The 23,891-nt window shown below is 37.6% G+C and overlaps 1 protein-coding gene across 1 annotated transcript in view; it reads left to right on the top strand.

The window, feature by feature from the left end:
• FAM117B (family with sequence similarity 117 member B) overlaps positions 1-23,220 on the top strand; it is a 28,512-nt gene extending 5,292 nt beyond the window's left edge. Inside the window, exons 2-8 of the mRNA XM_063162379.1 lie at positions 2,151-2,299; positions 6,694-6,786; positions 7,256-7,369; positions 13,062-13,205; positions 14,218-14,443; positions 15,271-15,391; positions 17,321-23,220. Of these exons, the coding sequence (XP_063018449.1) occupies positions 2,151-2,299; positions 6,694-6,786; positions 7,256-7,369; positions 13,062-13,205; positions 14,218-14,443; positions 15,271-15,391; positions 17,321-17,639 (1,166 nt within the window). The 3' untranslated portion in view covers positions 17,640-23,220. The remainder of the gene's footprint in view (positions 1-2,150; positions 2,300-6,693; positions 6,787-7,255; positions 7,370-13,061; positions 13,206-14,217; positions 14,444-15,270; positions 15,392-17,320) is intronic.
• Positions 23,221-23,891: the final 671 nt, after the last annotated feature.

Raw genomic sequence — 23,891 nt, 5'->3', positions numbered from 1 at the left:
TTCTGCCTTGAAATGAGCAGCTTCCCTTGAACTTAAATAGTAAACAGGCTCTTCAGTTCTCATTCTCTCTGTTTGTTCAGCAAAATAGTCTTCCAGTTGCTTTTTGTTTTGTTTGTGGCAGGGAGGAGAGAGAAATAGATTCTGCTTCTCCAGTTTTGAAGCTGTCTGCTGCAGTGGCTTTTGCAGATGATGTGGCTGACTACGTACACTTCCTGATTTATATTTTTTTTTTCACATCCTTTCTGTTTCCCCTTGGTAAGAGGAGAGAAGCTTCTTGAAGAGTAAGAATAATTGAGAAAAAAAACAAACAGGGAGGATATGGCAGCTAATTCTAAGGCAAATAACATGTTTGATTTAACTTTGGAAGCCAGTGTAATTTTTAAGGAATGGCAGTTGTGTTAGCGTGCCACGTTGTCCTATAGTGCACACAAAGGGAATAGTTTTGAAGTCATATGATACAAACAGACCCTTCAGTGTGCTGTGTGGTGGTAGTAGTAGTCAGAGAATTTCTTTGACACAGGAGTCTTAAGTGCAAACTCCAAAAGATGTTTGCTGCTACACCTTGAGAGCAAATCTGCTGTGAGCTCAGTAGTAAGGTTGTATCATTGTTGGTACTTGTAGAAATAATACAGCAGATGAGGTTTCCTGGCTGCTTTGTGTGAGTGTGGCTGGTTATAGTGCCAGTAATTGTTTCCTTATAGCTGAATTGAAATATTTCCCACATATTTAGTGTGTACATTTCTAATAAATTTGCATCAGGCTATTTAGTGTAGAATGTCACTAGACTTAGGTTCTGTCCACTCCACTGAAATCTATACTCAACAGGTTTTATTAGTATTTCTCAGATGTATTTTTAGTAGATTGCAACAGTTTAGAAATTGAATTTTGGTCTTTTGGTGTCAGTGGTTTTATTTTCTGACTAGCACTCAGACACTAATCAGGCACAATTTTATTTGCCTGTAAATGAGTTTATGTATAATACAAATACTTTTAGTGCAGAATTAATGCTAAAGCACAGCAAAAGAGGACAGATGACTGAGTTTTTCCACTGCCCTTTTATAAAGCTTCCATGTGATTTCTGAATCATGCTTGCTGTGTTGTAGCCATGTATTTTAGGACTTTCTATTAATTATAGGTAAGATTTATGCACAATTATTTCATGTATAATTGAAATTCTTTTTGTGGGGAGTAGATGAGATGATAGTAAGCTTAACTCATTGTGATCTCAGGATTTGCATTTTTCATCTCAAAATGTGTGAACACGTACATATATCTAAACCTTGGGTCTTCACTGCTTATCAATCTCTTAAATTTACCAACCTCAGTTACTGTTTTGAGCAAACTTTCTTCAGTGCTTATTCTTCATGGTTTGTGGTGTAGTAACACTTTACTTAAGACATCATTGACAGATGAGATAGATAAAAATTTTTATTTTTAACAGTAGTCTTCCTTCTCATATTAATTCCAATGGTTGTTGTATTTAACCTTTTTTAGTAAGGATTCCTCTCAGTATCAAAGTTGTTCTGAAATGGGATACCAGTATATACACTACAGATGAGGTGTTGCAGAAGATACAGCACCAGGCAAATATGAATGTAGTTACCATGTAAAGGGAGGAGATGTCTCAATTAGCCTGTAAAATGTAAATCATTACCATATCAAAGTTGACTTCTGAATCTAAGGGCTATGTCATGTGCTGGGTGATTGAAGCATGCAGGCTTATAGTGTCCCTTGAAGTGATGTAGGTGAAGGACTAGTGGGAAGAACTGTAAGCTCAGCATTAAACTGAAAAAGTTCAACCCAGTTTTTCTTCGTTAACCTTTATCTATGTGTAATCAGCCATTTTTATTTCTTCTACACCTTCATCATTTAAGAGATAAATGACTGTTAGAGTTTTAAAGGAGTAAATAGTGGTGTGTAAGCACTAATGCAACATTTGTGACATAAGAATGTTTTTAAGGAAACCATAAAAACAGATTTCAAGCTTATTCAAACAGAATAGAGCTTGGAAAAGTGAATTTAATTTCCATATTAAAAGTATCTTGTGTACGTAATAACATAGTTCCAATTTGATATGATTTCTTGTAGACTGTTTAAATGGATAGGCTCTCTCTTGATTTCTGTGTAATCAAATGTTCTTGCTCCAACAGACAAATCCAGGCCCCCTTCATCAAGCCCTTCCAGCATTGTTCGCCGCACCTCTTCCCTGGATACGCTCGCTGCTCCGTACCTCGCTGGACAGTGGCCTCGGGATAACCACGGGCAAGCTGCTCCCTGTATGAGAGACAAGGCCACACAGGTAGGACAGAGTTTTTGTCTTGGGAGCACATAAGTGTGAAGACAGGATTTAAATGTAAGAAGCTTTTCCCTTGAAAACATTCACTTTAGCTTTCTTGCTCACAAGTTCCTATTCACTTTCAAATTGCAGGAATCCTACCTTTGCTATTGCATGTGTGAATTATTTGCATTCTTTAAGTAAAGGCCGAGAACTGTAGTATCTTTTAGGTGTTCCACTTCCTTCTTGCCTCAGGAAAACACTAGTGCTTTGTGCATCCGTATTCTTATTGTTCTTACAGGGTGCACTACAGTAGATAGCGCTGGAATTAAGTACTGTGTACTTTAGATTTATGTAGAGAACTTAGTGAGGTATGCTTAGATGTATGTCTGTCTCCAGCTCTTCATCCTCTGCTAGTAAAAGCCCCATAATCTTCCCCTGGGTTTTGTGCACCAAGTATAGAATTAGATGCATTGAAGAACTGCCTCCTTGAACCGTGCGTGAATGGTGTTGAAATCTAGCTCAACTGGAAAGTGTTAAAAAATACATGATTTGCCAATAAACATCACCTGCTTAACCAAATGTCACAAGATCTAAAGGTTCAGTCCCATGCTACCTGTAAAAACAGAACCAACAAACGATTGAATGAAATCCCTCTGCCTGGAACAGACTTTCAACAAGAAGTCTCCTGTAATTCCAAGGAACATAAGCAGAATGCAGTTGGAATGGGGATCTCATAGCATATGGGACATCCTTGTGTTTGAACCTCTGTTAGGTTTGGTAACAGTAGAAAAAATGTGTCCATATAGTTTGCAGTGTTTAAGAACATGTAGGGTGTCGAGCAGATGAGATCTGCAGTGTTACTGTGAGGCCTTTTTGAGATCCACAGCCTTTTGTGGGAAGGACCTCAAAGAGCAGATCAGTGGAGAAGGAAGGTGTTTTGTAGGGAAATATGCCCATGTGGATAAGGTGGAATTAGGAGCTGGTGAAGAAAACTTGTTCCTCAAATCCTTTCTCTGCAGGAGAATCAATTAGAAAAATGGTTAGAAGACAGGGTGGAAAAAAAGCAAATTGAAGTAAGAGGAGGAGAATGAAGAAATGTGTATGATATAAGATATGAGGCTGTTTGTGCCTAGCTATTAAAAGGCATCATTAAAGGGCAGAACTAAACCCATATGGGTGTCCTAACAATTTATTTTCTTATTTGATTCCTTAGAATAATACTTTTTACAAAATAATTGTATTTTTGTACTGCTGCCAAAGTGTTTGCTATGTTCAGTTGATCTCATTCAGGTTATTTTTGATATGTTCTGAATCATGGTTGGGCTTTTATAATCTGTATTTGCCAGATATCGTCCTTTTTGGCTTGCATTTTGCTTTTGGCTTTTTTCTTCCAATTCTGACACATCTAACTGCTGGGGTAGGGGGGCTTTTGTAAAGGAAATGTATTTGCAAGGTTAATGGGAAGACTGTAAAGGGCATTAGATATTTCTGCAGAATGAGAATATTTAGTGGTGATTTATGGTAGTGTATTTCTGAGAGAACTAGAATGATCTGTTTGCACTTCCTGATTTAGAATTTATCAAATCAGTAGGAAGTTTAAGGCTACAGACATACATGTGTATGTCCAAAGCTGATGTTGATATGACACTGCTGAGGTATTACTGCTTTTAATCTTCCTGAGAGCAGCCACTGGAGCTAGGGACAAGTTTTAAATGTGACTTACAATGGTTAGTTTCCCAAGATAATACAGGCTGCCCATTTGTACTGTTCAGCTTCTCTGAAAATGTTGTATTTGGATGAAGTTTCACTGGTGAGATACTCTGGTTCCAGTGTGTGTAACTTCAGATTTCACAAAGTCTGACAAGAAATGAATGTGTTCTGATTCTGAGAACAGGAATTTAATTGGCAATGTTATAAAAGGCTTTCAAGTTGAGTAAGCAGGGTATCTTGGTTGTATGGAGTTATGGCACAGGGAGCAGAGTCGTTCAGGAGGCAGACTGGGAAGAGACAGCATTTAGTGGCACACTGCAGCTTGCAGGCCTTTCTAGAAATGCCCATGGTCATGGCTGAGAGCTGTGTAAGGGACCCCAGGTCATGCAGAGACTCCTCCTGCAACTGAGGATTTTGATGAAACCTGTCTATAAAACTAGACTGAATTGTGTACGTGGAGAATAGTTGTTGGATGATGAATAGGTGTATTATTGAGCATGCTAGGGTCTGGCTAGAATTCATACCTACACTTATTAAGTGCTCATAAAACAGGCGTTAATCATCTCATCTTTTTTGCTTTGAATGAAACATATTTCTCTTAGAAGTTAAATGAGAACTACTTGGTGTTTTTTAATTCTTAAATAATTCATTTTGACTGGAAAGTTTTTGCCTCTTAAGACTTTTTTTTCTGAAATGTTCTACTGTCTGTAATAAATTCAGCCTTAAACTAATTTCTTTGTAATTCTAGAAAGTGGGAAGATGTCGAGCATGGTAAGAACTAATAAGCAAGTAGTAGTACTTCAAGAAACCAGAGAAATATAAATCCCACTTTGCCTATTGGTTATTTGGTCTATTTCTTGATAATAAATGTAATAATCAAAATTTGGGGAAGAAATAGGAGAAGGCTTGTTAAAATAGTGTTGCATTTCTGTTTTGATGTATGGGTTTCCTATAGTTCAATCTGAAAAGATTTCTAACTATTTGTTTTGAGAGTGAGCATCAAAGCAACTTTAATGCTTTAAAAGGAATCAGATATTAATTTATTAAATAATTCTTGAATCTTGAGTCAGTCTTGAATGTAAATTAAAGGCAAAGACTAATTAAAGTGTTAATTATTCTCCTGTAGGCAAGTGTAATGACTATGCTGAGTTGGGAAGCTAGAATTAGTAGCTAAAGCTTACTGTTCCAGGAGATGATACTCCTGACTGACATTTGAGAATTGATTAGACAAAGACTGGTACTTGGAAATGGGGGTTATCAATTATTCTATTTTATTATAAAGATCAGTGAGTGCTTTTCTAGAAAAACAGATTGTAATGGATTCTAGTTTTGCTATGAAATAGGAATTTCAAAGCAACCCTGTTAACTTGATTATTCAGATTTGTCCTAGTTAGTTTTTGATTTGGAATGATGAAGATTAAAAAGTACTGATAATGGAGGTTTCATTTATATGAAACTTGTGTCTGTAACTGAAACTGGTGGGGTTGCAACCTGTATATTTGGGGTTAAGGTTCCATATTCCCTGCAAAATAGGGATTAATACCACAAAAGACTTGAGTTTCTGTGATCCAAGTGCAGCTGGGCTAGGAAAGGTCAGCATGTGGCTTCTGCAAACTGTTAGTCTCATGTGTAAGAGCAACCAACCATGGCACACTGTAGATGTGAAGACTTGGAGGCAATCCAAGTTCTTCTCGATAGGAGAAAGTGAGATATCCAGGAAATGAGGTTAGCTAGATCACCACTGTGTGCCAAGAACTGCTTGGTGGCAAGAGTGAATTTCAAGGAATTTGCTGTCTCTTTCAGTGTGTGAAGTACTTCCAGAAATTCTTCCCCTTACTTCCTGTGACTGCTCAGAGACTGATAGATGCTACTGTCTGTCCTCTTAGTGCCTTTGCAGTTCACTGTGTTTGAAGACATTGCTGGAGGTGGCTAGGTGGGAACACAAACTGCCCATAAAGCAGTATCATGCAGTATTTTCACAGGCCTGCCTGTGCATTTCCTTACGTGAGATACTGTGTGTCTGAATGATACCTTGCATTTCTCAAAACTCCTTCACCACAATATGTTTGTGAGATTTTTTATTAAACACTAATGGCTCTGTTGGTTCAGTGAAACCAGCTTAGTATTATCTATGTTGCTTTCTGCTTGGCCTGGACCAACTGTGAACTTGGAACCCTTTGAGGCATTAATAAATTTATTCTGTGCTTTGCAATAGCTCTAGTGGTGCTTATATGCTTTGCTTTCCTTCTCATTCTTGAGAGCAAGAACGTGATTTTGAAGCTGTGCTGGTGCAGGCTTTTCACAGTGCTTACACCAAGCCACACTTGCTAACGCTTCAGAAATAACAAGGTCAGCATCTGTGCAGGAAATCTCCCCTAGTTCACAGTGGTTCTTCAGAGCTCTGTAGCTGCCTGTGGTACATCTGGCTGTGAGTACTGCCTTATGCTCAGTCATTTGGAAGGGAAACTAGCACATCCCTATATTACACTAGGTCTGAAAGTTGTGGGTTTGGGTTTTTTATTTATATAGTTCCACTCTGGTTTTTTGTACCTTACCTGTGAGAGAGGCTTCTAGTTAGTTACTGTTCACTTTCAGTTCTGAATCTAGCATATCTTAAATGTTCTCTTTTCTAATTTGTGTCAAATTATTCTGCCAGAAAGTAGCAATTACCTTTTTTAATTAGTCCTGTAATCTTCTTCCTACAGACAGAAAGTGCCTGGGCTGAAGAATATTTAGAAAAGAAGAGAAGCTCACACAAACGTTCATCATCATGGGGCAGCAATGAACAGCTCAAGGAGGTCAGAAATTACTTGAGAACTTGGGATTAAATGTTTTTTTGGTATGCACTGTTGCCATGATGCTTCAGGAAGGCATGAGTATTTTATTACTTTGTGTAATTATACAGATGGTGGGCTTGGTACAAAATATGAAATTGCGTTTCATTTGCTATCTGAATGTGTGGGAAAGAAAATGTTAAATGTGAGTGGCATTTTTTTATCAAAGAGGGAAATAACAGCAGTGACCTCACTACTTTCAAATTTTATGTATTTCAAGTTCTTTCACTAAACCTCTAGAGGTGTCTTCTGAGCATCAGCTGAACTGCTAGCCAGCATACTAGATTTGAAAGAACTTGAATGTAATCTAGTGCTGGCAGTAATTATGAATGTTATGGTAGTAAATAATTTTAAGTGATGGAATAAATGGGTGAAATTACCTGTGTACCTGAATACACGTGTTGAAATCTGACATGAATTTTTCCTTTGTTAGATTGCAAAATTGCGTCAACAGCTGCAGAGAAGCAAACACAGCAGCAGGCATCACCGGGACAAGGAAAGGCAGTCCCCTTTTCATGGCAACCATGCAGCCATTAACCACAGTCAGGTAAGGCTGAGTGCTTTTTCCCCATATTGGGTACCTAATACTACTTTTAGATCCTTTCAAGGTTGTGATTTGTATTAGAGGGAACTTAGAAATGCCACAGACTCCTATGTTGTAGCTGTAGGTGAATTTTATGAAATAGAGCTTTCTTTTGGCTGCTTGAATGAATGGTAGCCCAGATCTTTTGGTTACTTGGGTGAGCTGGCTTTGAACTCCCACTTTCAGATAATTTCAGGTAGTTAAAAATGTCTTTGAAGCAAGGTTTTTAAAATGCATTCTGCAGGTTGCACAAAAGGATGACAGCTAAGTTAAATCTAAAACTACAGACCATCTTCATTACATGTTGCTGTGACAGTTACAACTTTGCACATAGAGTATGGCGTGGAGCAAACTGCTGGTAAAACTGTGTACTCTAATGAAAGGTAGCTTTTCTGGGCACATTTTGTCTTGCCAAACACTCATCTAATACTGTGATGAGATTTAGAGAGTTTACCTGACAAAGGGCTACTCCATGAGATTAAGTGTTTACACATTTCATAAAATCATTCAACCTTTTTAAGATTTTGTATTTTTTTCCCATTTATTCTGCCTTGAGACTTAAAGTACTAATCCCTTCTACAAAAATTGTAAAGGTTAGGCCACCACACATTCTGTGTGCAGTTTCAGTTTTATTTCAAGGCTTCTAATGAGGTCAGGTTGACAGAGGTGTAATATTTTTAGCTCAATTGATAGCAGGTGTAAAAAAAATTAAAGGCTTTCAAAAACACAGATCATTTTTCAAGTGTGTTTTTGTTGAGTAACTTTAGGAAAACCAATAGAAAAGTTTGGTAAGTTTTTTCAGAAGGAAAGTTTTTTTTTCTCTCCCTACTGATATCTCATGAATGTACATTTGATACACACAATTTTTTTGACAGTTACAAAACGAACAAATCCCTCACAATAGCCTTGGCAAGGCAATGTAGTTGAAAGAAACTAGGAAACTGTCAGTGTTGTGAATTGAGAAAGTAGTTCAGCTGTGAAACTTCTCTGAAAATCTAATTACATTCCCAATTACTCCTGAAATGACATTAATTGTTCCAACAAATATCATAATCTGACGACAGTTAATAAAAATTTTCATTTCTGTCATTCCATCCTTCTGGAAATAATTTAGGTCAGGTTTTTTCATTCTTTCTTTCAAAGTCAGGTTGTCTGAATGTGTTCTACTTCAAGAATGAAAATAAGAAAATAGTGTTTTGAATTTCTTCTACTCTGCTGTTCTTAACTCCTGCTTTGTATAAAAGTCATGAGCCCCTTTTGTCTCAGACCCTAACTTCTTATCCCTGCTGTAGGACATTTAGTTAGCAGTCATGGCTTTTCAGTATTTGTGTGCCTCTTGAATTCAGTTTGTTGGTAGTTTGAATTCTCTGCTTCTCTGCTACTGGAAATATTTAGGAATTTGTTTTAGAATTACATTTTTTGACATAGCAATTTAGGAATTACTGAAGTGTGGGTGCAGTGTATTGTGGTGCTGATTTTATTGACTGCTCAAGTCAGAACAGTCCAAAATTATGAATAAAGAAAGACGACTGACCCAATCCCTTTCTAGGGGGTTTTGAGAAAGTTCATGAAAATCAACATACAACATGTGTCAAACTTTTGGTTAAAAAAACCAAACCAAAAGAAAATACAGAGCAGCATACTAGATTAAGGTGTTTTTTTCTGAATTTGTAGAACTTGAGGACATTTTCAACCAAAAAGTATACTGAAGGACTTTTGATGTGGGCCCTTTAGTACACTGGAGAATTGCATGCATTTTAATAGGTTTGCTTGGCATTCTACAAACCTGTGGGTTTCTGAATGCTAAGGTATTGCCACTTTAGCACAGATCATCTTAGTGAGTTTTAATTTCAAAAATGAACAACAATGCTACTATTCTGAAAAATACCTCCCCAAATTATGTATATAACTTTTTAAACAGCATGATAGTTTTATTATTTTGTTTCTGCTATGGATGTCTTTACGTTCTGCCAAATCTTGTAGTGCCTGAATAAAATATTGTGCAATGGATAATTAGTTTTTGGGCTCGTGAAACAAACTATAAAATGCAAATTGAAGCAAAGCAGCTTTTCCAGGACTGTTACAAAACAAAACATTGTTTTTCTTGGTGAATTCTGTGCCAGTTGTGTCAAGCTACTTGCAAAGGGAAGAAGTTAAAGAAGGATTCAAAGACTAAGTGAAGCGTTTAGATTAATGGCATTTAGCAGCTGTTTTTTAACTCTGTGAAAATCTATAAGATGTGGTCATCAAGGGCAAAGTTCCTGTGTTTTCTCATTCTTTTTTTGAGAGCTGCTAATCTAGAGTTTTTGGCAGCAGCTCTGTTCCTTCAGGATTTGTGGGAAGGACTGTGTGGAAACCAGAATTTAGTAATTTGCATATTTAGAAATTATTTTTTACATTCCTAGCTTGAAGGAAACTTTTGTGTTTGTTGACTCTAAAGGGTCATGTAAAGATTTCTGAGCTCAAGGAGTTGGATTCCTCACAAGGTGAGAAAAAGTATTAGGAACTTGTCAGTAGTTCCTTCGCAGAGACCAGGTAAACTCTGTTTAACATTTGGAAAATGGCATTCTCTTCTAGTTAAAAGAAGAAATTTTAGTGGATTTATTTCCTCTTTTCTTCAATACTTAAACTTTATTGCAATATTCTTGAATTACAGCAAAATTTTTAGTGGTTCTTGCTAGCTGAGCTTCTGATTGGTTGTTTATTTGTGCTTCTTTCTAATATGATTTTTGTGTGAAGAAAGAAATCCGCACAATCTCTATAGAATGAGCTTGTTGGCTGTTCCTGACCCTCTGCTCACAATCAGGAAATAGTTGGGGAGGATCAAGCCCTTGCTGTTGACTACAGCTTTTTTTCAGAACAAATGGTTGTTTTGCTGTTTGTGTGGTTTTTTTGTTATTCAGGAAATGTTCCTTTCTGTCTCTCTTTAACTGGAAGAGAAGTTTGCAAAAATGTCATAGCCTACTCAGGTGATCTCAGGATACTTCTGAGAACATTTTGAGTTAATTGCATGGTACTAAATCTGTGAACAGGAGTCAAAACAATTGGATCTTTTTATATTCTCAGTGTTGGTATAAGGAAGAAGCTAGAATTGAGGCCAGAACTGAAACCAGATGGAAGAATAAATGGATTATTTTTTTTGCAACATAATGTTTTTTTCCTCAGTGCACTTGGCTGATATTACATTTTTACGTGGCACTCTGAACCATCAAGGCCCCCCTGCTCCTTTCATTTTCCTAGCAACCCTGTGTTCCCAATGTCTGACCAATTGATTGATACTGAGATCAACTGCATGCAGTTCACAGTGTTGGGGGCTTGGTTTTTTTGGTGTCACTCTTACCAGCTCACTAGGTGGAACATTCATTTTTTGAGCAGAATTACCATGATACATTCAGCCTAGAGGTGGCTTGATGCAAAAGCATCACAAGCCCTGGGATTGTTTAGTTTTGTTACTTGTGAAAAATTGGAAGAGCTTTGAGCGTTTTTCCTGAAATGCCTGTGAACAATTTAGATTTGTCATCACCCTTTTTTCCTGCCTCATGGGTGTATGCCATACCTGTAAGTTTCAGAACTGAAAACTCTGTGCCAATGTGTTACTGTGTGAGCACAGTCATTATTACCCTGTGATTGGCACCTTGCCTCCTTGTGAGCATTCCTGGGTATTCAGACGAGTGGTCCAGAGCTAGTAGCCTATTCCTGCATGTCCATGCAGACCTCTGTGAAGGCAGTATTTGTAATAAAGTTTCTTGTTTTGAGGCTGATTGTTCCACCCATGTCACGATACCTCCTTCCTTTTCCACCCTCTAGCACCCTGGGCTAAGAAGTCATCCTCAGTCAGGTACAGAATATTATTTTTCCTGGAAGTGAAACATGCTGTACTGAACTATATTGAACTCTACGGAATCTATTTTGAGCTCTTCAAATAGTAGCATGAACCTAAGAATTTTTGTGGTAGGCAATCATATTTAAAGGTGAAGAGTTCCCACATTTTGCTAATGGCTGCTGAAATCTTAAAGCATACTTGTGTTCTACTTTTTAACAAGCTCAGTTTGTCCTAAGAATGTGTATGTTGAATAACTGGGTGCATAAACAGCCTTTAGTGCCTGAACTTGTGCTGATATATCTGTGTTGTTACTGCACATCAACCTGTATTAGTTTACTGGATTGTTGATCTAAGGCCTTGCTTGGAACAGAATTAGCAGGATTACTTTCTCAGACTTTTTGTGCTCTTCTCCAGTGTTTTTTTTCATCTTCAGGCAAGACTTGGGAAACTCTTTACAAGTTTGGCCACTATGAGACTGTTTCATTTTTGTTGACAGAAACAGAGTGACAAGCATTTCCTGAGCAGAAGCTTTTGTAGTTCTTGTGCAAGTCTTTTTTAAATGTTTGGTTTTGGGGTTTTTTTATGGCTAACCTAATGTTTCAGGAAAGTAGAACAAATATAATTCATGAGTTCTGCTGCTGTAGAGATTGGTGATTGTGACAAGAAGTCTCCATTATGATCTGTGCTTAAAATGTCTTGTGTACATTAATTTTTCTGAGGTAGATTTTCTGCCAGACAAGCTTTGTGTGGTTTTTGAGAATGTACACAGGAAATTAAAATGCTTTGGTGTCTGTCTATGTAGTCTTATTACTTAAAGGAAAAATTAAAATAAACCCCCCCCCCCAACAAAAATAGACTTTGAAGACCAGATAATGCTGATCCCTCATTCATTAGAGGAGTTTTACGTGGGAATTCTACTGTGACTTCAGTGTGTTGTGCTGTTCTTTGAGTTGAACTGAATTTTTGCAGAAAGTATTACATTACCTGCAGGAAGTATTACATTACCACTGCTTAATGAGTATAGAATCTTCTAATGTTCTGGCAGGGAGGCTTTTTTAACAGGAGGGCAGATGCTAATGGAGAAACTGGGAAATCTCAAGAAGTTGTAGTGTGCCAAATGGAGCTCTGGGAAATTTCAGTAATGTGTTTTCTGAGAATGAAGTTTTTGTGCATATTTTGAAACACTGGATTTTTAAACTGGTAATCTTCCTTCTGAAGCAACTAAGTATTAACATTTGGGTTTGGGTTTTTATTCTTTATGTGGAAGTCTCCCTAAGTTGTTTTTTACAATGTTTTATTCTGTCTTAATACAGTTAATACACTGGTCTTAATTTTTAACATAGTGCAATCTTGCATTTGTGGAACAATTTTCCTTCTGCATGTGTCATGTTGTTGCAGGTGGCCACAAATTTCCATTAAAATATCATTTTAACATGGTTACCATCCAACAACAATGAGTGATTTGACATTGTGATATAGCTCACTTCAGGAGAAATGTGAATGTATTTCAAAGGCTTCAAAATTACTTACATTTAAATGTTTACAAGTGAAAATGAAACAGTAAAGCTATGTCAAGCTAGAGGCAGACCATATCAAGGGAGATTTTGAGACTAGGTTATGTAGCTTTTCCTGCTAGAAATTGGATTGGAAACAAAATTCAGGATGTCTGCCTTCGGTTCAAGCATCCATTTGAACACAATCACTAAGGTTTCGTGTAAGTCCTTGATACTCAAGTGTAGATGTGTTCTGTTTCAAGGGTCACTTTTGGGTAGAAATAGAAACTTTGTTTTGTATATAAATCTACATTGTTTTCTTATTGTCTCTGTTCTTTAGGCTCACATCCCAAAGAGTGCTCTCGTTCCTGTGATACCGATTACCAAATCAACGGGGTCACGGTTCCGAAACAGCGTAGAAGGATTGAATCAAGAGATTGAGATAATAATTAAGGAGACAGGAGACAAAGAGGAACAACTTGTTGTATGTATCTGCCACCATGTTTGGTCTATATAATTATTTTTGTTTTGCTTTGAGATCATAAACTTTTTTTTGCACGGTTGAATTAAATTTGTCTGGAATTAATTTTATTTATATTTTAATTTATTATTTAATAAGGTTAAGATGAAAAGTCTCTTGGAAAGCTAAAGGAATGAAAGAGTTAAAGCTTGAATCTGAACCTTTTCGTCTAAATAAGAAACCTCAGTAAAACAGGGAAAAGCAAAATGTCTGGCTTGGGAGTTTTTGTATTAATTTTTTTTGCCCATGCTGAAGTATCCCCATGCTGGATGAACCATAATTTGCCCATTTTTAATGTTCATTTTATTTTAGTGGTTTTTAGAGGTGGTTTTAGTACTAAGATATCAGAAATGCAGACTGTGAAGATGATTAAGGAACAAGAATGTCTTTGATATGAAGAGAAGCTGAGAGAGATGGGAGTGTTCAGCCTTGAGGAGAGACAGCTCCGGGGATCTTATCAATGTACATGAACATCTCATGTGCAGAAATGGAGAGAGCTGGTCTCTTTTCAGTAGTGCCCAGTGATGGGGAAAGGAGCAGTGGGCATAAATTTAAAAAGGTTAGGATTTTGTTTGTTTGGGGTTTTTTTTTTACTGTGTGAAGGTGTGTAAAGCCCAGAGCAAGTTGCCCAGAAACGTTGTGGAATTGTTGTCTGCGGAGATATTAAAAACTTGACTGGACAGAGTCCTGGATACACTGTTCTACCTGAGTCTGCCTGAGCAGAGATGTTAAACTTGATGATAATCTCAAGAGCTTCCTTCCAGCCTCAGGAATTTTGTGATGATGAGAAATCTTATAAATTGTCGTCCTTAGTTTCTGAATCTGACATTTTAGTTTCTTTTGAAGTTGCACGTAACAAATAAAATTTTCTTTCTCAAATGGTTTTATGAAACCCAAAAAGACCCTCACCATTCCTGGATTTAAAGCAATTGCTATGCAGACAAGAGCAGCTGTCTGATACCTTTAATTCTAACAGCCTCAAGATATCCCAGACGGGCACCGTGCCCCGCCTCCGCTGGCGCAGCGCAGCAGCAGCACCCGCAGCATTGACACCCAGACCCCCGGTGGGGCAGACAAGGGCAGCAACAACAGCAGCCGCTCCCAGTCTGTGTCTCCAAGCTCCTTTCTCACCATCTGTAATGAAGGCAGGGAGGAAAGCCCGTGTTCTGCAGATGATCTGCTTGGTGATTCCAGAGATAAAGGTACTGTGTCACTTTAAAAGTTCAACAATGCTGAACTTGTGCGATGTGCGTAACTACATCGGTAAAAGAGAGGGTTTGTTCCCTGCATCCATGGAGAAATGGTAGAATGTGGGCTTTTCTGTATGTTTTTTTGTACATGACCAGGTTTTTTCCAAATGCTTCGTATGTGTGCACACATATTAATTAAAACTGGATAGATGTGACTGAGGAATGTGCTTCCCAAAAAGCTTTTCTTTTAAATAATAGATTATTTGAGTATTTTAAGCAGGTTGAAGAAGCAAGAATGTACAGTATCAGGTGAAACAGCACAGTAGTCCTTTTGCTTGTGTTGAGTATTTTTTATGATCTTGGCCAAAATCTGCAACCTTATAGCATTTCATAGACATACCCATAAAATTAAGTGTTTAGGGTTTATTTAATTATTCTTTTTTCATCTGGAATCTTCTGAGAGATCCTAGGAGAATTTTATAATTCAGCATAAACCTGTTCTGTTTTTTAAAGAATATGGCTTCTGCCCATTTCTTTTGGGTAGGTGGTGACAGTACAGAACCACAGATTTAGGTTTGCAGTTAAAAACTGAAAATGTCCAGGAATGACCAGATGTTGCAGAGGAGCCTGAAAATGTTATAAGAAGAAACAGAAAGAAGGAAAGAAATTGAGATAAGAAAGCTTATTTGCAAATGAAGGCTTTGAAGGCAAATGACATGTTTTTGAATTTCATAACATTGGTAATGAAGTGGCTTAAAATTCAGGGGGCATTTAAAGGTAGCTCTTGTGGTTTTTTATAGTGTGTCACATTTATATAATGAGCAACTCTGTTCCTGCAGAAAATGGGAATAATTCTCCCTTGCCAAAATACGCTACCTCGCCAAAACCCAACAACAGCTACATGTTCAAGCGGGAACCTCCTGAGGGCTGTGAAAAGGTGAAAGTCTTTGAGGAAAACTTGTAAGTTGATTTTTGCTACATAAGAAATAACATCTAAGAATCAGATTAATTATTGCTTTATTTATTTTGTGTCAGATAGAAGTTATTAGTCCAGTTGCTAAAGCCATGCTAACAACCTGATCTCTGTTTTTTGGTGTGACTATATATTGGCATATCTGTATATATTTTACTGTTGAAATTTAGTGTTAAAATCTTGAGTGATATTTTTTAAAAACCAGCATAATTTGAGAGGAGTCTCTTACCTGGCAGATAGTGGGAGAAGAACTCAAATAATCAGATAGTGGGAGAGGTGTTAACAGGCTGTAACATCAGCTAATGTATGTCACAGCTTGACAGGCACATCCAGTAATCTAGACTCTGAAGACCATATCCTTTTCAGCTAAATCAATGTAGTTGTGAAACTTCTAGTGACAGAAGAGTGAACTTGATCCTGAGTATTTGCTGCTTTGATTATTCTGGAAAAGCCAGCTTTTGTGATTTGGGAATATTCTAGGAGGTTATGTTTTATTATTATTTCAAAGTTGTTTTTATACCCTTATTTCACTTGTATACTACAATCTTAACCTACAGTTACAAATTCCATCTTGTCACATGGAGTATACAAGGAGTATAGATAGGTTACAATCCTCTTATATTAGAGTGAAACAGGCTTCTGCAGAAGTTTCTGCACAGCCATAGCAGTCCTCAGACACTGCAGTCTGATGAAAAAACATCTTTGCGCATCTGTTACTTGAATTCCATGTGTATGTGGAATACATGAGTGTAACTATTTAAAGCTCAACCTTCTGTTTAATGTAATTTCTATTTGAAAATCCTATACAGGATTTTCATTTGGGAAGGAAATTTACAAGTGGGGTTGAATTTTCTGGACACTGGGGAGAATCAGCTAGTATGGAAATGTACCCTATCTTATAAGCAGGATTTCTTTTCACAATAAAGTATCTCTACAAAAATACACTGGAAGATTGGCTTGCTTGGCTTAGTAAAACAAAGACAGAAGAGAACATGGCTCTTTTACAAACACAAGGAAGGGAAGGAGAGGTTATAGGCTGAAGGACAATGCTGGCAACAACAAAAAGTGAATAAAAATTTCCGGTGGCTATTTTCAAACAATAAAGAGAGAATTTAAAGCAGATTTCTATACTTCTGTCTTAAAGTAGACTTTGGCTACTGTAAGTAGATTTACATTGCAGTGTTAGAGCACAGAAGGCATTCCTAAGCTATCCGTGATTTCCATTCCAGCTCTGTTTTTTTTAAAGCATGTCTTGGGCCGAGTTCCATGCTGAGATGGCAAAACTGCAAGTCAGGATCTACGTTTGTGTTCCGCACCTCCTTCCCCAAGTATAGATAGGTGCTTGATCAGGAAAACTACATTTTACTCTCTGCATTGAGTTTTTTAGTAAGATTGGGGTCATCGTCTGCGGAGAGTCAGGGCACACTCATGTGAACATGCAAAGAAGGCAAAAGTATAGAAAAGGGGAACTCCAGATGATTATGAACTCCTTTGAGATATGCAGTATTAGGATCATTGCTATGCCAGCTTTCTTTCACAGGACTTACTGTATAAATAGTGTCTGTATGTGGGGCAGAACTGGTTGGGTTGTGACAGAATTTTCAATCATGTTCTCCAGAAACTTTCTCGTATAATGAATGTGCTAATTCATGGATAGGGTTTGTGATCAAGCATAAAGTTGGTTTGCAAACAGCCTGCCCTAAGAACATGCTGTTAGTTGCAGCACGTTTAAACAAGCAGTTTAAACCATCTTGTCATTTACTGTGTGCTGTGAGTGTCATTAAGTCATTACTGAGTAGCTGAAATACTTCACATTGAAACCTCAACTTGTTTCTGGTGATGTGTTCAGCAGTACATCCCTGCCATTGGCAGAATTTGATTGTTCCATAAAACTATTGTGTGTATTTTATTTCTAGGCCAAAGCCATTGCACGAAATTCCAGCCTTCTATTGCCCTGACAAGAACAAAGTGAATTTCATTCCGAAAAGTGGCTCTGCTTTCTGTCTTGTCAGCATCCTCAAGCCACTTCTTCCCACACAGGATCTCACACTTAAGGGCACTACACACAGCCTGACTGTCTCCTCCAGCATGACGCCTGGTTTGTTACAGCCCATTTCTATGGCTTCCTTGACTACAAGCACAGATCAAGACAGGATCTCTCGTGGAACAAGTACAGTAATACCACAGAGCTCTCTGCTCCAGCAGCCAGGATGTATTGAGGAAGCTGAAGAATAATTTAGATTGTCTTGACTTTTTTCTGGGCAACTACTGGGAAAAAAATGGAACCAGTTGACCGGACCTTTCTGATCACACACACGCATTGTTTTAACAATTTATGGCACTGCCATAATCAAAACTGTTTGCATAATTGACAGTTTGTAGCACATTGAGAAGTTCAGGAGGATGCGGCAGCTGATATGCTGTTGTACTTCCTGCTTTGGAAGACTCTGGTTCTGTTTCTCTTCTGCTTTTTTTAAACACTGGTGAAAACAAAGACTATCATAATCCTTTCCCATTTAAAGGACCAGTTGTTTTGATGGTGTGTGTCCTCTTGACTTTTTTTTCCCCACTAAAACAAGTCTCAAGATCAGCCAGCTGATCCCATTTACCATTGTAATCTGCAGAGGGAGGGGCAATCAGATGGTTTTGCAAGATGTCTTTTGTATGAAAATGTGTATTTTGTAACAAAATTTTGCCTTTCTGGTTTGTAGCAGATGGTGTTTCCTGGTGATGATCCCCCTACCCTTTTTTTTTTTTTTTCCTTTGGTAGGGAAGGATTTTTTTATACTTCGCTGGCTTACAGCTCATGGGACCAAAGGATTGCTGAACTATTGCAGCAATCTCAAATTATGTGACCTTGCTGAACAGCCTCAGACCTAAACAAAGGAAAACAAGTTAATATGTTTGAAACTTTTAAAAAGAAGAGTATGCAAAAACAGTGTTAGTGTATTGTGTAAATTTTTTGATATCAAAAATTTGTGCTTCTGGTAAGTCACATTCTTAAAATTCCTTCCTTCACGGAATTCCTACTAGTGTTGGTTTATTGGCTGGAAAATTGCATTTTAAAGCACTTGCCCTGCTATTGTTCTATTTGTCCATAGAATTTTTGTGCAGATGTAGGGAAAAAACATATTATCCTCTTACTCAGTATGCTTTCTTCCAGAAAATACTTGGCTCTTACAGGCTTGCTTAGATCCTTATGAGTCAGCCTGAATCATTAATCACTCTTGATACAAATTTGCTCTGATGTGATTCATCACTGTATTATAGACCCTGGCCACATAGTACTGAAATACCTGTGCATGGTTTCCTCCCTTTTGTCATAGTGGTGTTTGTGTGTCCGTTGAAGGTGATGGTTTGTCAGGCATGATATCTGTTATGCAGAAGTTTACAGCAGCAGATGTGTTCTCTCTTTTTGACTAGCAGCTTCGGCTGGCATGTAAAACAGGATTTTTTGATACTTGGTTTGTCCTGGTAATGTGACAGTTAATGGTTGCTTTGAAATTACAGTGGAAGGCAAAAATGGGGGGGCAGGGGGGGCAGGCAGCTGCAAACAGAAGCTGTTCAGGAACTTCACTGAGGTTTCTCATGTGTTCCTGGAGTGCATTACTTGGGTTTGAGTTAATACAATTATAGATATGCAGAAAGCTCCAATGACCTGAATACCAGTGTCATAGTCACTTATAAAACAAATTGATCTTGTACCTCTTTAACAGAGTTAGATTCAGTAATTTCAAAGTAAATGTCATTGTGGACAGTCTCTGGGTCTGAATATTGGTCTGTTACACGCAAGCAGGTCTCACTGGCTTGCATATACACAACTTCCATTGACATAGTTTCCATGGATCAGTTGTATTCTCAGGTCTCCTCATAATGGCAACTATGTAAAGATGATATTGCAGATATAACAGTCTTGTTCAGTGCTTAAGATGATGGATTTGCTTGCAAACAGTTTGATTTAGGGAAAAAACCCTTGCATATGTGTGCAGATAATCATCATAATTTTGATGCATATTTGCTGTTCCTTTATGTTCTGTATTAGTAACTATGGCTGCAGTGTACTTCATTCAGCAAGTAAGTGTAAATCATGCTAGAATGTGCAAGTTCTCTATTTATAGTATTTCTAAAATGTTATGCAAAAAAACCCAGTAAATTAAAATTGTACCAGAAGGTATCAAAGTATTTCACCTGTTAAATTAGCAGACAAGAATAATTTGGCTTACTATCTATTTTCCCATGAAAATGGACAGGATTATTTTGAAGTAACAGTTTTGATTTACACTGACATTGCCAGTCACCTGGAGTTGTTGAGGAACAGAGCTTTAAAAATAAGCAGATTTGTGCACCAAACTTGTGTAATTTTGCCAGCTGATAGTTCTTTTCTAGGCTTTGTGGGTATTAATTTGTTTCTTCTGAAACACTTACAGTGCAATTTGAAGTATAAAATATACTGCTTTAGATAGTTTTGTTTAAACCTGGTGTGACTGATCCGGATCATATTCAGGTGAAGGAAGTGCTTTTAAGTCTGTTTTCTATTTCTGTAACAGTAGCATGTAAAGAAGTTCATTGTTGCCAAACTGCCTAGTGCTTTATTAGGAGATCTTAACTGAATGGTTAAGAACCATTAAGAAGGGCTAAAGTTAACAAATAGCCTTTATTACAGCCTTGACACTTAACTGACTTCACCAAAATGCATTCTGATGTTTGTTTTCATCACATTGTGACTCTCCCAAGCAGCAGTGGGCTTTCTTACCGTAGGACTTTCTTTTGCACCTGTTGTTGTAGGACTTGAGTATCTCTCTGGTAGTTTACCTTGTATGTTATTGGACAATGTACTGTACAAATTAGTGAGCTGCTCTGATAAAAACCAAATGTAAATGTGTGAAGTTTTTGCTTTTTATAAAAGAACAGCATTCAGGACAACATTCAGTCTTTTTTATATACAGGACAACTCTACTATTGCTGTGGCAGCTCAAGTTTATTATGAATCCACACTAAAGACTCAGAGTTAAGAAAATATGACAGCTCTTGTTCTGAGACCAGCTTTGATGTGTGCAGACAAAAATTAGCCTTAAATTTTTTATGTGCTGTCTTGTGCCATGGCATAGCTGTTAGCTGAAGTATTTAAATCGATTTGCAAATAGCTTTGAGAGTGCATGGAGCTTTTAAAAAATTCTTATATGTATAGAGTGGGATGTTCATTTTTGGAGGGAGCTGACCTGTGCATCACAGAAGCACAGTTTTACTGAAAGAGTTCAAATTCTTTTGGCTTACTTAAAATCCTAACTATGCATAGACCTAGTCAGTTCCCCTATTGCCTACTTTTTAGCTTAAGAAACAGTAAAGATCTGTTTTTATGCACAACTTGATACATTTGATATTCTTGTTTTCTTGGTGTGCTAGGCTTCTAGTCACACTTAAAAGCTGGTGGTTGTGTTCAATAACACTGGCAGTTGATTTTGAGATGTACTAAATGCTGTTACTCCAGTTGTAAATTCTACTTAAATCATAAGGAAGGAGTGCATTGTAACAAAGTCTGTGGTGGCAGTTGTGATTATTAGAATTGTTTTTCCAAAAACTCAAGGCACAGGAGAAGAGGGCTCCTTTGGTAAAGTTTGACCTGCATCAGCTATTCTTTCCTTGCTTGGTGCCATAGTCCTGTAGCATTTAAGTACTTGGTAAAGTAACAGACAGTGCTTAAGTATATATATCTTGGAAAGAAATTCTTGGTTTCAGGTATGTATCCCAAGTGAGCAAAAAAGGGAGTGAAAATTAAATATTACTTACTGTGGCGGTAAATGATTGCTGTGTTTGATTTACGTAAAGCAATAGCAGCTCTTATAAAGTATGTTTAGTCTCAGGGCTATTTTTTGATTTGTTCTAAAATACAATTTCCTGGAATTCAGAGTCTGAGAATGTTGAAAAACACTGAGACTGAGTTTTTTGGGAAGAAGGAAACAAAGTCATATCCATTAACCTTTCCTCTGCCTCAGGCCAAACTTCTTGTTGCTTATTAAGAGAATTCAGTGGTCGCACACTAAGTCCCTGCTGAAGTATTATCTGTTCTCTCTCCCTGACATCTCTAAAATGCTGACTGATGTCTTCACAGAAACTCAGTGCCAGTGATGTCCATATTTCTTTGCTGAATGTTTCCTTGCTGAGTACTTGACACTTCTCCATCAAGCTGAGAGGGCAAAGGAGGAAGCATAGGAAGTGACCAGAGACTTGCAGTTACAGAGATCATTCCTGCAGAGTGACTTCATGAGTGTCTTGATTTCTGTTTGACTTACTGTGTGCATGCAAACAGGTCTGCCGCTTTAATTTGTGGGCTTGGAGACAGAGCTGGTATTTTTGAGAACCTTTTATTATTTTTTTTTCCCATGTACAGACTTGCAGAGCTGATCTCTTCCAGAACTGATGCACACTTTACATGCATCTCCAGAGCAAGGCTTATGTGTTGTTCTTACTTGTCCTCATGAGATTAATATAACCTACAAAAAGGAAATAAAAGAACCCAAACACTTGAGAACATCAGGACTTGTGCTTTCTCCGTATAATTCCATAGTTCTGGTGTGTGCCCTTCATCAGATGATTTAGACCCGAGCCAGGTTGATATATGTTAAACCAAAAATGTTTGTTGTTAGGAAAGGCAATAGAAGGTAAGTCCTTCATAACCTAGGGAGGTGAAAAGCACTGGGGAACAATTGGTTTTACTGTGATCAAAGAGTTCTTTTTAGAATTGTTTTTCTGATTATGGGTATACAGGAAAACAAAGTTACCAATCACTGCCAGATGTACCTGTGTATTTTCTTGATAGAGTTTGTGAGCATTCAGCATCTCTGAAAATCAGTTCCACTCTTAGTGTTCTGTTTATGCAAAGAATGACTTAGACGCATTATTTGGAAACTGTTACTTTGCACATCAAGTGGGGGAGAATGTTAACTACTCACCAGTGTTCTGTGAAACTCCAGTCCTGTACCCCAGCTGAACTGCAGCAGTCTCTTTCTGAATGCTCCAAATGGAAATGGAGTCCCGGTACTGCTTGCTTGGTTTCATTGCATGTTGTCAGTAAATGCTTAAGGTATGGTCTTTGTTTAATAGTTCTTCATTGGGATTTGTATTTGACTACAGAGACTTCTGTAGTGTTGACAGATCTGTCTGAATAGCAGAAGAGGACTTGGCCTGATAACACTGCAAATTAACATTTATTACACAAACTTTTGGAGCAACTCTCTTTGGAAAAATCTACTAAGCTAAAAAAAGAAAACAAACCCCATAATACATCCTAATTGTCAATGTACTGATAGTTAAGAACATAGCTTGGCTTCATTCTAAGTTATTTCTTCTATTAAAATGTGCAATTTTTGAGGGTAGCAGTCAAGGGATGTTCAAAACTGCCATTAGATTTGCCTTTGTATGAAATTGGCTGACATGTTTTCCTCTGTTACACTGTGATAACTTGTGGAGATGTTCTTGCTTATGTTGTACTGATAGGTTACTTGTTGCATGTAAAGCAATTTTTGTAAGCAAGAGGAATTCCAGGGATGTTCTGTAAAAAAGGGCCTATTCTGAGGTGATGTACACTGTTGTAAAACTGGAGCAGCTCAACTAATTTCAATGGAATTCTTGATTTACACTAGTCTTTTTGCTATGTGTAGTTATGCCAGTACAATTTTGCACAATGTTATTTGAATATTGCGTTCTGACTTGTGAACTGTTTCTACTGAAAACAGTGAAAATTTTACAAACTGCAATAGCGGAATGTTTTTGGCCTTTTTTTTTTGTTTTTGCCTAAAATAAAAAGTTGTCACTTGAAGTTATGGGCTAATCTTGGATTTATTTTTAGTAGCAAGGGGTTTTTGTGTTTGCACAATCTGGAGATTTGCCTGAGCGTGTGCCCTGAGGGTAGTGGGCATTTACTACAAATAAAATAAGCACTTTTTAAACCCTTTTGGAAAAAAATAATCAGAAGGGAAATATTTGTTTAATTCATACCCTCGTTCCTGCAATGCATCCTGGAGAACAGTTCTGAAAATTCTGCCTTTCCCTGTCTTCATCTTCAGTAAGTTTGGTCAGTTCCTGAGGACACTACAATTCCACCATTAGGGAAAGGTGCCTAAAGTCCTGGATTTTGGAAACAGAAGGATTCAGCATGTGTTCTCCTTGGAGTGAAGGTATGAGAACAGGACTGAGGAAAAGCCCTGGATGCCTGCTGGTAGGTTCCTTCTGCTGTTCAGTAGAATGCAATTGCTGAAGCCACTTAGGCTGATTGTTGAAATAGTCTCATGTCCTACACCAGTCTGTTTACTCAAATCAAGCATCTTTCTTCATGAGCAGAATTTGGAGCCAAAGCTTCTTTAAACTAGAGGTGGTAAACTAGATAAATTATTTGGTTTGAGGTTTTTTGCTAGGTCTTATATTAAACTTTGGTCTAATTTGCGTAAAAGGCTTGGAGCAATTCCCCTTTTGGAAAATCATTGTCAGCTA

The sequence above is a fragment of the Melospiza melodia genome, chromosome 8 (assembly GCF_035770615.1).
Source record: "Melospiza melodia melodia isolate bMelMel2 chromosome 8, bMelMel2.pri, whole genome shotgun sequence".
Lineage (NCBI taxonomy): Eukaryota > Metazoa > Chordata > Aves > Passeriformes > Passerellidae > Melospiza > Melospiza melodia.
This window is presented reverse-complemented; position numbering and strand designations above follow the sequence as displayed.